General features: G+C 46.8%; 1 protein-coding gene across 1 annotated transcript in view; it reads right to left on the bottom strand.

Annotated features, from left to right (window-relative positions):
* Positions 1-13855, bottom strand: part of FSTL1 (follistatin like 1) — a 119421-nt gene that overhangs the window by 40375 nt on the left and 65191 nt on the right. Inside the window, exons 4-5 of the mRNA XM_069202698.1 lie at positions 6288-6417; positions 751-783 (exon numbers count right to left, since the gene is read on the bottom strand). Coding sequence (XP_069058799.1) covers positions 751-783; positions 6288-6417 — 163 coding nt within the window. The remainder of the gene's footprint in view (positions 1-750; positions 784-6287; positions 6418-13855) is intronic.

Genomic DNA, 13855 nt, shown 5'->3' on the forward strand with positions numbered 1-13855 from the left:
AATTAACAAACGGAAGTAATATTAAAATAAGAGCCAAGGAGCGACATGAGCAAGATAAGAATAAAGGGATATGAAGAAGGATAGAAAGCTAGAAAGAAGTGAGATAGAATGAGAGAAGAACAGAGTCAAGGGAAGAAAGATGGAAAGACAATGAAATATGCATAAAAACAAAGGGATGATGATGGAAAGAAGGAAAGGAAGCATAAAAAGAAAGCAAAAAGTTGGAAAGAATACATGGGAAATAAGCCAGAACAGGTAAATGTGTAGTTTCTAGCCAAATTCCTTTAAAATCTTTCTGTATTATTTACAATTTTGCACTATTTTCTGCAAATATTCCCCAGACTACAATGTCCTTGGTAATTACTAGAAAGGGCAGGAATCACTCACTTTACCCGTATATTTGGGTCAAAGTGGGGGTATTTTATTTTTCTGGCTGCCCCCTGTGTCACAGTGAAGGTGGTATGAACTGGCTGTTTGTTCACATGTGGGACACAGGTCTATTGCCATGTTACTCTCATGCGTTCTGTGTGATGAAGGCTGTCACTTCTAACTGGACACATCAGTAGAGGACTGTGGTTGTACAAAGACTTGAGTGTTCCAGTTGCACATTTTGCCTTTACAACAGTTATGGACCTGAGGTGGAGTGTATATGTCTTTCATGTTCAAGAAACAATCATTTTAACTTTACACATATGCAGAGATCTTGCAGTTTACTGCTAGCACATGTCTGTACAGGTGTGTGCTCCTCACCTGGGGTGGCCACTGGCTTGTCGGATGTCTTCTCTGCAATTAAAAAGATGGACATTCGTAAGTTCAGAAGTGATGAAAGCCCACTGACCCAACACCATACATTGCATGTTTCCTACTCATTCCATCAAATATCTGTACAGGCGAGGTCACGCCAGCCCTGGTCACAGAGCTCTTGAGTTTACAGGGTCCATGAGAGCAGCTCATGCGATCCAGTCTTTTCTCTTTGCATTCTGGGACTAGTAGTCCTCTTTAGAAATGTAGGACTATGAGGACCAATGTGAGCTACTCGTTCATGGAACCGGAGACTTGAGAGCTCTGTAAATGGTGTTGATGATGGATGACCACTCACGGACTACAGACAGCCTTCGTGGGATAGCCAATGACTTGTCTCCTCGTCCATAATCACCGGCTGCAGGCGCCTTGCACAAAAAAACTGACTCCAGCATTGGTCCCACCACATCACCAACCAAAAAACAGCCAATCACCTTTATACTTTCCAGAAGCACAATGTTAAATGTCTGACACCACTTTAAAAAGTGAAAAGAAGTATTACTGTGGGGCGAGAATTGATGGCCCTTTGCTGACACTTCCTACTGGTGCTGGGCACCCTCTTCTTCATCACAGGAGTCGTTTTCTGGCTGCCGTGGAAGCTGTTTCATGAATGACGTGTAGCTAGTTCATGGTCTACGTTGATGCTTTTTCATGAATTACCAGTCACTGCCCATTACAACAGTTTGGGGTCTCAGTCTGTAAGCTAGGCTCTGCTGTCAGAGCCTGCAGGGTCTGCTCTGCTGTTTCACCCTATAAAACCAACTGAGCCTATAAGAGGAATCTTTGTTATCTCAGCCTGTAAGATCAAGTTCAACTGCATGAGCCTGTAAGAGGAATCTCTGCTGCCTGAGCCTGTAAGATCGAGCGTTGCCGCCTAGGCCAGTAAAATTATGCTCTACCGATGAGCCTGTAAGATCGAGCTCTGCTGTCTGAGTCTGTAAGATAGAGGAGCTGTGCTGCCTGAGCCTGTAAGATCAAGCTCTGCTGCCTCAGCCTGTGAGATCGAGCTCTGCTGCCTGAGCCTGTAAAAAAAAAAAAACTGTAAACTTAGCACTTGTATAGCGCACTACTCACCCGTTAGGGTCGCAAGGCGCTGTATGCATACCACTGTGGAACCCCTCCTGGCTTTTCCCTGTGAGGCACTCACTCCTGGACAGCCCCAGGGTGAAACCAGGCATCCAAGCGCTGTGAGGGCCGTTGTGGAGATTAAGCAAGCTATTGCCCAGAGTTACAGAGTGGGACCCATTAATTAGATTAGGCACCAAGGCGAGAATTATCTGGTCCAAGGGAATTTTGCCCAAGACCCTACGAGATGGGAATTGAACCCTGGCCCCGGGCCAGATCTCTGAATCAGGGTCTGCCGCTCTAACCATTGTGCCACACTTCTCCACCCTGTAAGATCGAACTCTGCTGTCTCAGCCTGTAAAATGAATCTCTGCTACTTGAGCCTGTAAATTCGAGCTCTGCTGCTTGAGCCTGTAAGACAGAGGACCTGTGCTGTCTGAGTCTGTAAGACAAAGGACCTGTGCTGACTGAGTCTATAAGAAAGAGGACCTGTGCTGCCTGAATCAAGCTCTGCTGTCTCAGCCTGTAAAAGGAATCTCTGCTGCTAGAGCCTGTAGGTTCAAGCTCTGCTGCTAGAGCCTGTAAGTTCGAGCGCTGCCGCCTGAGCCTGTAAGTTCGAGCTCTGCCGTCTGAACCTGTAAGTTCAAGCTTTGCCGCCTGAGCTTGTAAGTTCAAGCTCTGCCACTGAGCCTGTAAGTTCAAGCTCTGCCACCTGAATCTGTAAATTCAAGCTCTGCCGCCTGAGCCTGTAAGTTCAAGCTCTGCTGCCTGAGCCTGTAAGTTCAAGCTCTGCTGCCAGAGCCTGTAAATTCAAGCTCTGCCGCCTGAGCCTGTAAATTCAAGCTCTGCCGCCTGAGCCTGTAAATTCAAGCTCTGCCGTCTGAGCCTGTAAGTTCAAGCTCTGCTGTCTGAGCCTGTAAGTTCAAGCTCTGCTGTCTGAGCCTGTAAGTTCAAGCTCTGCTGTCTAAGCCTGTAAGTTCAAGCTCTGCTGTCTGAGCCTGTAAGTTCGAGCTCTGCTCCTAGAGCCTGTAAGTTCGAGCTCTGCCGCCTGAGCCTGTAAAGTCAAGCTCTGGTGCCTGAGCTTGTAAGTTCGAGCTCTGCTGCTTGAGCCTGTAAGTTCGAGCTCTGCTGCTTGAGCCTGTAAGACAGAGGACCTGTGCTGCCTGAGTCTGTAAGACAAAGGACCTGTGCTGCCTGAGTCTATAAGAAAGAGGACCTGTGCTGCCTGAATCAAGCTCTGCTGTCTCAGCCTGTAAAAGGAATCTCTGCTGCTAGAGCCTGTAGGTTCAAGCTCTGCTGCTAGAGCCTGTAAGTTCGAGCTCTGCCGTCTGAGCCTGTAAGTTCGAGCTCTGCCGTCTGAGCCTGTAAGTTCGAGCTTTGCCGCCTGAGCTTGTAAGTTCAAGCTCTGCCGCCTGAGCTTGTAAGTTCAAGCTCTGCCATCTGAGCCTGTAAGTTCAAGCTCTGCCATCTGAGCCTGTAAGTTCAAGCTCTGCTGCCTGAGCCTGTAAATTCAAGATCTGCTGTCTGAGCCTGTAAATTCAAGCTCTGCTGCTAGAGCCTGTAAATTCAAGCTCTGCTGCTAGAGCCTGTAAGTTCGAGCTCTGCCGCCTGAGCCTGTAAATTCGAGCTCTGCCGCCTGAGCCTGTAAGTTCAAGCTCTGCCACCTGAGCCTGTAAGTTCAAGCTCTGCTGTCTGAGCCTGTAAGTTCGAGCTCTGCTGCTAGAGCCTGTAAGTTCGAGCTCTGCCGCCTGAGCCTGTAAATTCAAGCTCTGGTGCCTGAGCTTGTAAGATCGAGCTCTGCTGCCTGAGTCTGTAAGTTCGAGCTCTGCTGCCTGAGCCTGTAGGTTCGAGCTCTGCTGCCTGAGCCTGTAGGTTCAAGCTCTGCTGCTAGAGCCTGTAGGTTCAAGCTCTGCTGCTAGAGCCTGTAAGTTCGAGCTCTGCCGCCTGAGCCTGTAAGTTCTAGCTCTGCTGCTAGAACCTGTAAGTTCAAGCTCTGCCGCCTGAGCCTGTAAGTTCGGGCTCTGCCGCCTGAGCCTGTAAGTTCAAGCTCTGCCGCCTGTAAGTTCAAGCTCTGCCGCCTGAGCCTGTAAGTTCGAGCTCTGCCGCCTGAGCCTGTAAGTTCTAGCTCTGCTGCCTGAGCCTGTAAGTTCGAGCTCTGCCGCCTGAGCCTGTAAGTTCAAGCTCTGCTGCCTGAGCCTGTAAATTCAAGCTCTGCCGCCTGAGCCTGTAAGTTCGAGCTCTGCCGCCTGAGCCTGTAGGTTCAAGCCTCAGCCTGTAAAATGAATCTCTGCCACTTGAGCCTGTAAGTTCGAGCTCTGCCGCCTGAACGAGTCCCACCTATCTAACCCAAGGAATGGCTCTATACTCTAAGCCCGTATATTGTGAGATTTGTGTAACCTCCATGCTGAGTCTCAATCCTATTATATAACAGGTAATCTGCTTAGAAATGACTGCATGCAAAGGTTAAAGGAAGTGTCAGGTAAACACGAGGGACATTCATTCTACATAATGACAAATGATGAGAGGCTTTTTCAAAATGAGCACCCAGATTAATGGAAATGGTCTTGTTAACCAGTTTCTTTGTGCATCTCTTCTGCAGGATACACTGTTGGTCCTATGTTTGACATTCACTATTACTGGGGGCATCTCCCCCGCCCCCAGGAACCACGGTAGAGAGTCAGGCACGCTCTGCAGACGGGGAAATATTGCAATATTTGGTCTTCAGAAAGAACCTCAAGACATGGTTGTTCGAACAGTGACCCTCCCTGTCTCCCCACTTGATTCCCCCCTCCCCCCAGCGCCTTGAGTCCCTCACGGGTGAGTAGCGCGCTCTACAAATGTTTTTGATTGATTGATTGATTGAATATTGTATCAGTGTTGTCTCAGCCTTTTTCATGAGTCACCTTTCAAAAAACATATTCCTGTTTAACCAATTTCTGGAATTCCGTCCCTAAGTGTACCATTGTGCCCATTGTTTTCAAAATTTTCTCCCTTTGGGGACTCCTGGGACTCATTTGGACGGGTCAGTCGCGCTCACTTCACACACTCACTTGGTGCAATATTGGCACAACATTTCAGCCAAGATCACAAGCGATCACTGCAATGCAGAGATCCACCCTCAGCAGCCACTGCTGTGTCTGTCTGCAATGAGAATCTGCAATAATAAGCTGCAGTGCAGTCTGTCTGCATCAGGCACACACTGTCAGCCATGCCAGGGTGTCTGTCTGCAGTGAGGATCCCCTGTAATCCGCTGCAGCGTAGTCTGTCTGCACCGGGCATCCACTGTCAGCCATGCCAGGGTGTCTGTCTGCAGTGGGAACCCCCTTAATCAGCTTCAGTGCAGTCTGTCTGCACCAGGCACACACTGTCAGCCATGCCAGGGTGTCTGTCTGCAGTGGGAACCCCCTGTAATCAGCTTCAGTGCAGTCTGTCTGCACCAGGCACACACTGTCAGCCATGCCAGGGTGTCTTTCTGTACTGGGAATCCCATGTAATTAGTTGCAGTGCAGTCTGTCTGCATCAGGCACACACTGTCAGACATGCCAGGGTGTCTGTCTGCAGTGGGAACACCCTGTAATCAGCTTCAGTGCAGTCTGTCTGCACCAGGCACACACTGTCAGCCATGCCAGGGTGTCTGTCTGCAGTGAGGATCCCCTGTAATCCGCTGCAGCGTAGTCTGCCTGCACCGGGCATCAACCGATGTCACTGAGGACCTGGAACTAGAAGTCCCAGTGGGCATCTGCCAGCCATGGAAGTCAAGCAGAGGTATCCAAAGGAAGCAGCTACCACCTCTGGGTGCCCACTGGTACCCCTGGCACTCTCTTAGTCTCCCTGGCCTCGGAGGTCATGAAGGCAGAAGCAGGAACAGAAAGTAAACAGGGCACTGAATAAACAGGGTGTGAAGAGGACCATCTCCTGTCTGTTGTTGACCCTGTCCCCTCACCTCCCCCTGTCTGCTCATGATGTGTTACAGGAGGACCTGGGGGGGGGGGGGGAGGAGCACCTCTTCTCGCCTCTTTATCTCATCAGGTAAGTGAGCTAACTTTGAGCAGACGTGGTACTTTGGTATCTGGACGTCCATGCTGGCAGCACTGAGACTGAGGGCTGGTGAGCTACTCTCAGGATGTTACCCTGCTCTGCAGTGGGCCCCTGAGGACTGAGTGACTGAAGCTGGAGTGAGCCTTCCCCACTGCCCTCCATAATACCCCTGGGCAGAGGAGACAGCGATGCCAGCGAACTAGCTTGGGAGCATGAAATGTTAGTTCTCCTTCATGCCAGCACACCACCCTGCCAGGGTTCTCTCACCTTCAGGCTGCTGTCATGAGAAACAAGGCAACAGCTCTACTGTCCAAGCCTTTTAGCATATTACCCCGGTGACATCTCTAGGCCAGGACCAGTAGCCACACGCCAGGCCGCCTCACCTTTGCAGTGACCATCGTGGTCCACCTGGATCTTGGTGCCAGTCAGGCAGGCGTCGCGGTGCAGCTCGCAGTGATTGTGGTAGGTCTTGGCGTTGCTGCCACACACAGGCCTCTTGTGTGGTTTGCATTTCTGAAATAAAAGAGAAAGACGCATACTCAACTCATGCCGGCCCAGAATTATATAAAAGGGGTGCGTGGCTCAGATATGACGCATTAACCTAAATCACTGCAGTCTACCCTAGTGGTTCCCAACCGGTGGTCCGGGGACCCCTCGGGGTCCACAAAGCCTCATCAGGGTGTCCATGACTGCTTAGAAAATTAACTATCATTAACAGATTAATAAAGTGTATATCAATAAAGTGGGCTAAATGTACAATTGAAAATTTTAAAATATACTGTAAATGTCAAGGAATTTTAAATCAGAGGATAAAAATTAAATTAGTATCCTCAGATTGACTCGTGGAGCAGCGCAGGCACATCAAACAAAATAAAGTATGGAAGATGTGTGGCTTCAATTGAATCTAGAAAAACTCCAACCTTTTTATTACAATTATTCATTTTTCTTTTTTTATGTTATTTGTTTGCAAAGTAAATTACATTTGTTATCATTTGTGTATTTATTTGAAGAATATTTGTTTCTGTATTTTTTTGTCTATTGTTTTGCGGTTCAAATAATCGACAATGTTTAGGCTGGTGTCCCCTGATTCCAGTAATGACTCAGTGGGGGTCCAGGATTCCAATAAGGTTTCAGTGGGGGTCCCTGGGTTCCAGTAATGATAAAGTGGGGTCCACAGAAGTCAAAAGGTTGGGAACCACTGTTCTCCCCCACATCCAGATGTGTCAGCAACACAGTAAGGCAGATGTAAGCCCATGTCTTAGGGCACCACCACAAGAGGCCAAAAGAGGGAGCAAGATTATTATAAATAGACCAAATGGCTTGTTAAGTGAAGTGGAGTGCACGTACAGCAAAATGTCAGGCTCGGAATATACTTGCATTAGAGCTGAACTCACAATGCAGGGGCCAAGTTTTGACATTGGCTGTTTTCATTGTTGTGATCCGAATTTCTATTTTAATCCATCAAACATATATAGGAAAATACAGCATCCCATCTACTGAAATCTGACTCCTGTGAGCATTCTCTGCATTACCATGCCATCTAGTGGTTGGATACAGACTTTTTTAGCTAGTTTTTTGAAAAATCACTCTCCTTGCATTACTTCTATTACAACCTACTCACCCCAAAAAACCTTGACTACACTCCTCAGAGGTCAAGGTGGAGGGGTTTTAAGGGCACAACGTCTCCATACTATTTTAACAAAAACAGCTCCCATATTTTTTCTAAATAGACACCCATCCTGGGACGTTTAATTTCTAAAGTTAGGACGCCGTAGCTGCAGTGGATGGGAGGGAGTGCTGTGAAGTTGAGGGAAGGAGAGACAGCTAAACAAGGAATAAGCCTTCTTGCCCGGGGTCTGCTGTCTGAAAGAAACGTAAATGTGTGCAATTGGTTAATCTGCAAATGTAAAGGCTGCTTGGAAGTCGATATTGTCTTTAATTGAAAGAGTCCTCTGTGAGGTGAAAGATATATTCTTTTTCAGAGGTATTGCAAGGGTGTTACCAACTGACCTGCAGAGTGCATGCTTTTAATAGACAGTTATAAAAATATTTCCCCTGGCTTCTTTCTATTACTAAACTCTATATTTTATAAGCACTTTTTTCACTCTCATGCCTAAATCTTTTTTTGCGCATTTTGTGGTGGCCTTTCTTATATTGTGTTCAATGCCAGCTTAAAATAATGGCTTGCATATTTAGAGTGCTTTTTGTCACAGGCTGGGATGTCATAACACCAAAAACACACGTCATTATTCCTCACTGCCCCAACCAGAAGTCAGTTCTGTGTTTCTCTGTTTTATGCACGAACATCAGCAGTGCTCACATTAACTAATAGAGGTTTCATTACATAAAAAAGTGCATCCCTCTTTGATTAGGTTAACTTGCATTTATTTTTCATTTAAGGTGTGCCTTATTTTATTTGCAGGTACCTGAAGATGAAAGACCAACAAAACAGAATATGTTGTGCTTTTTAGCCATGCCTTTGACCCCACCCCCACACTCACTGACCCCGCTCACATTGCCATCGGGAGCACAGTAGGTGTACTTTTTTTTTTGCACTTTGAACACTGCTCCACCTTAATGTTTTTCATAAGCTCAGCTTTAATTATCTTTTTGCTTTACAGAAGAAAGCTGAAGGGGCACATCACAACCACATTAGAAGGCAAGATTCAAAGCTATTGCCACAGGCATGTAACATTATCATAGCAAAAATCAGAAGTTATGAAAACACTTTTTAAACTGCTCTCATCTTAAATAAATTACATTTCTGCCATCTACAGGCGGACAAAATAATTAAAAAATGCAGGCTACAATGTCAACTTAGAGGATTGCAGAGCGTGTTCTAATAAGGCGCTTCGTTTTTGACACTTGGGTATTACTGTTTGTCGACAATAATTGAGAGCATCCCTGGCAAGTACTATGTGTCAGGGGTTAAACTAACGCATTTTAGTGCTGGTGTTCGCATCACTACATTAAAATGCACGACGCCACGCATCTACGACACTGGGGGACATGAGAGCTTTAATGTAATAAGCCTAGGTGTGCTTCAGCGCTTATTGTACAGTGCCGCTCCGCCTGCTGCCCCATGCAATTATTATCTTGGCCTGCCGGCTTTGGCTCACCCGTTGCTATGGTGACGAGACTCTTATTGACCCTTGCAGGTTGATACATTGTTTCAGCACGTCAAAAAGAATCTGTTCTCAGGAGGCAGGTGTAGATTTGGCAGCGGGCGGGCCGCCTTATGAGAGAGAGATCTGACTTTCAACATACGCAACACCGAGCCTCAGGCCGAGGATCACATGGCTCCGACACCTGCATTCCGGGCGCGTATCTGCGGGTCACTGGTCAAGGCTGCAACTCCAGTGTGTCTGCTGTTGCTGTGCCTGCTGCGGAAAGATGAGCGCTTGGGACCCTGAGTGGACGCTGACACACTGGTCAAAGTGGGCATCGGGTGGTGACAATTACAGCGCAGGAGAGGAGTCACATGGCTCTCCCGCTCTCGACTCTCCTGGACCCTCCTCCCAGATTTCGCCACTACTGGCCAGATTAATTTGTTGATGCTGGAATCAGCATTTACTTTCCTTGTGTTGGGCACATAGGGGGTTATTACAACTTTGGAGGAGGTGTTAATCCGTCCCAAAAGTGACGGTAAAGTGACGGATATACCACCAGCCGTATTACGAGTCCATTATATCCTATGGAACTCGTAATACGGCTGGTAGTATATCCATCACATTTGGGACGGATTAACACCTCCTCCAAAGTTGTAATAACCCCCATAATGTCACATCTGCTTCTGCGTGTCGAGGGTGGAAGAGGTGCTTTACTTTCCTCTCCGTTCTGGCTGGTGGAGGCGGCTGAGTGTGCACACAGCACTTCAAAGCGCTAGCACCACCGTCCAAGTCAGACACAGATGAGTGAGTAGGCAGAGCTGACAGTTAACTGGGAACTTGTTGTCTCGAGCACTCTCCTGATCCGCAGCGCATTAGCCTCGTGAACTTCACAGCCGTCCTGCTGCTGCAGCAACCCAGTGGCCACCCGGCCCAACCCAGCCAGAGAAACCTGGAGGCGCTCGCAAGGCAAGTGCTCAGCCTGGCAGACACACTCCCAGGACTTCTAGACTAGCAGTCTAGTCAGATGAGTCACTCACCAGTGAGGATCAAGACTGAGTTCTGGTTGGCACAATGGCGTTAGTGACCTGTGTAATAGGCTCTCACAAAATGTGCAGAGGTTTAGGGACATATTTATGGACTGGTTTCCATTGCTCCTGCACCACGCAAAGCGGTTCAAGAGCGGCGCAATCCTTAAGTGAGATTTATGAGGCCAAGCCAGGGCCCCTTGTGTGTCCCTGAGTGGCTTCATATTTCTCGAGTAATGTAACACAGTGCAAATCGCCGCGCTACATTACTCTGCGCCTGTGAGGCATTTCGTGGGCGTCCCACACAACATCCATGGACACATTCACGGATTTACAAGAACTTGCAAACCTGGTAATGCACCAAAAAGATACGCCTCCTCAGGAAGATGTAACAAGGAGAAATATATTTATTTCTCCTCATTTGTAGCTCTTTCTATGTGTGCAGCATTCTGCAGAACACATAGAAAGACGAAAAAGCCTCTCAGGATAGTTCTTGTGCAGGAAGGTGGCCCTTCCTGCACAAAACCAATCCTGCATGCAATGCAGGGACTATGGTGCAAGGATGCCTGGGTTGGTACTAGACTGCCAAAAGGGTGCCAGTGTGGGAGGAAAGGACAGGAATATGCCATACTGGATAAATACAGCACATTCCTGCGATTTCCTTCTAACGGAGGACAGTGCAGGAAGGTGACTTGCTGCGCGGCCCTGAGCCACAAAGCCACTAAATATGTGCCTTGGTGTTCTTTATAGAACATTTTTTTTCAATTTATATATTTTTAGTAATGTGCAAATCAGGCTGTACCTAGTGCAAACCATTTTTTTATAAGTATTCATTAAAAGGAAACACTCTTATCTCTTAGACAGAGGCTGTAGGTCAGTGACCTTCCATTGCAGGGGCTTTGCACCAGTTTTAGAGTTTCTCATTGCTCAGAGGGGTATAATTTCTGATATTTATCTCTTTCAATGCTCTTCATTGCTTGAGTTTACTCACGAGAAAGTGTCCCTCGAAGTGTCACACATTTGGCGCTGAATGTACACTCATAAGTGCCCTGAAACTATGGAAATGTCACACATAAGCAACCTGAAAACTTGGCAGCTATGTGAGAGGAACCCGCAGACCGAGGCTGCAAGATAACACGGAGACTGAATCCTCTCCAGTGGTGGAGGGCCGGGGTTGGCGGCCTTGACACGCTCCCAAAAAGGGCAAGATTGAATGTTTAGATGTCACGTGGGGAGCACGACCCAAGGCGTCGCGCATCGGACTCTCTGGGTTGAATCTGGGGTGTCGGGCACATGCCTAACCTCGGATTTAGAAGTGCAAGATACTGGCTATTGCGCAACATAACATCGCTCGAGTACTTCTTGAATAACAAAGAACCTCTCCTGCGATGGTGCAGCGCTGCCCTTTATTTACCCGCCATAAAAAAGCTAAAAGCTGCCATTCCTGCAGCGGGCAGGGCATATTTATTTCACAGGCTTATAATGTTAATGTATACAAACATGAGGGGTGTACCCGCACGCCCCTCACATCTTCTTCAAGACTAGTGTTCATTTTTGAAAACTGGGTACTGAAAGACGTAACAAAGGTGATGATTTCCCTCAGCAGTTCAAAAGATACATTCCGTTAGCACGCTGCAGGAGACGCTGGCTGACTTTAGACAGTATTACAGCGACGCCTTGTGGCGTCTGTTAATTTTGTTCTGTTAATTTTGTTAATTTCACTTCTGTTAATTGTTACTGTGGAAGATTAGAACCAGGCACCGAGCCCTATAGAGAAGCCAGGCATTAATACACCAACTTTTAATGTAAAAACGCACATGCCAAATCTTATACACTGTCACAAGTCGGATGTATGAAAGGAAGGAGCAGGCGAAGAGAATTAAGTGGGGTAAGGCCTCTGGCCATTTACTTATGGCTTGAAAAGAATTATGTAGCACTATTGTTAATAGTTATTTGATGGACCCTCAAAAAAAGAATAACCAAATTGTTGGAGAGTGGGAGGGATCAGTAATGCAATGAGATCATTCCTTGGCCCTGCAGAGAAGAGAATTCTATAATGTGGAGCTATGCCTAGGACAGCTGCTTCACACAAAGTCTTCGGAAAGAGCACAGACCCTTGCTTCAGCAGACACCTAGCAGGGCACAGACGAAAAGGGCATAATTCTAAAAAAAAGAACAAAAGAAGGCTATATGGATTGTGAACAGCTACAGCGGAAAAAAAGATTGACTGGAGTTCCATGAGGCCTCTTTAAGTCAAGACCCCAGAAGTTTTGGCATTTGTCCAAAAAGGTAAGGGTGGTAACATAGTAAAGATGCAGTGTCCAAGCCAATAGGTTTCGCCTACAAGAGCTATTGGGGTTGTCAATGTTTTGCAGTACTGATGCTATGGGCAAAGTAAGGGATTAATTAGACCGACAACAGAGGGTCGGGCAGGACATGCTGAGAACAATCACAGCGACAACGAAGAGTGGTTGGGAGGAGGGGGAAGACCACACAGACAAATCCATGGGACAAGTGCACGAGGTAGACAGCTGAAAAACACACACTCTCATAGCGTGCTTAAACAAAAAGAAAAAAGCAGCAACTGAAAAAACGAGGAGTTGAAGAACAGTGTCCATGCTCCAGAGGAGAGACAAATGCACAAAGAGGAAGGGACCCTATGAAAGCTGATGAATAAGAAACAAACAAGTGAGACTGGCAAGAAAGTCAACCAATGGTAAGCAACGGGAGACCTCTAAGCCCCCTGTAAGGTAACAAGAGGTCTTGCAACAGACAGCAAGTACATCTTAGGCAAGACCGAAAAAGAACATGTTTCATCAGAAAAGTGGGCAGCATTTGTAAAGAGAATATATAAAATTAGAAATGCACTTACGCCAACAGATCTCTTTGCGCATTTAGATCGATTACACATGTGATGCAAATCTACTTAAGAAAATTTTAGTAAAATTCAACCCGATGGTGCTCCAGTCCCTAGAGGCCTTCCTGCGGCACTCTAAGGATGCCTCAGAGATTTGGGCAGTTGTCATTCAGCTGCTATTCACTCACTGCTTACAATCAAGGTCCATCTCTGAATCCTAACAAGAGTCGATGTTTCAGCCTTTACATAAATACAGGTCCCTCTCAGGCCCCACACATTGTAGGTTGTTTGCTTTAGTAGCTATTAAAAGGAGATTCTTTGCAAGAGTCTTATTAAAAGATCTAGAGGACGAAATGAATCCCCTATAATCAGATAGGTTTCTAGGCGAGCTCCAGGACCTAAGATAATATTTCAGAACTTGTTGTCTTCATAGAGGGCACGTTACACACAAACACATCAATTTGCACCTGTATCATAGATTTCACCTCGGTACATGACAGTGTCGACAGAGGACTACTATGGTCTAAGCTACATGCCTAAGGGATTCTCGATAGTGCGATGAAGGCTATTCAATCCTTAAACATCAACACTTGAGTGAGAATAAAATTAGGCATGTGATCCTTGTTCTCACCAACAATCTTATTAAATGCCAGCCTCGATTTATATAAAGTCGATTAGATACCTCATTCAAGGATATCATTTTTCACTCCCAGATGATGGTTGGTGATCAACTATCTTAGAGCAACAAAAACAAGGTGATCGATGGATTGCTTGAATTATTCTCAGATACTGGCAAACACACGGGCTGCATCTCAATCTATCGTTTTTCATCCACCATGCCACCTGTTTGGACCCAGTTGTATCCACATCAGTCTTGAGCCTGTTCCAATGCACAGGCCAGCCTGAACTCCCAGGCCAAGTCCTACTTGAAGCAGAACACAAGCAGACCATGACCAGTT

This window comes from Pleurodeles waltl, chromosome 8 (assembly GCF_031143425.1).
Source record: "Pleurodeles waltl isolate 20211129_DDA chromosome 8, aPleWal1.hap1.20221129, whole genome shotgun sequence".
Classification (NCBI taxonomy): domain Eukaryota; kingdom Metazoa; phylum Chordata; class Amphibia; order Caudata; family Salamandridae; genus Pleurodeles; species Pleurodeles waltl.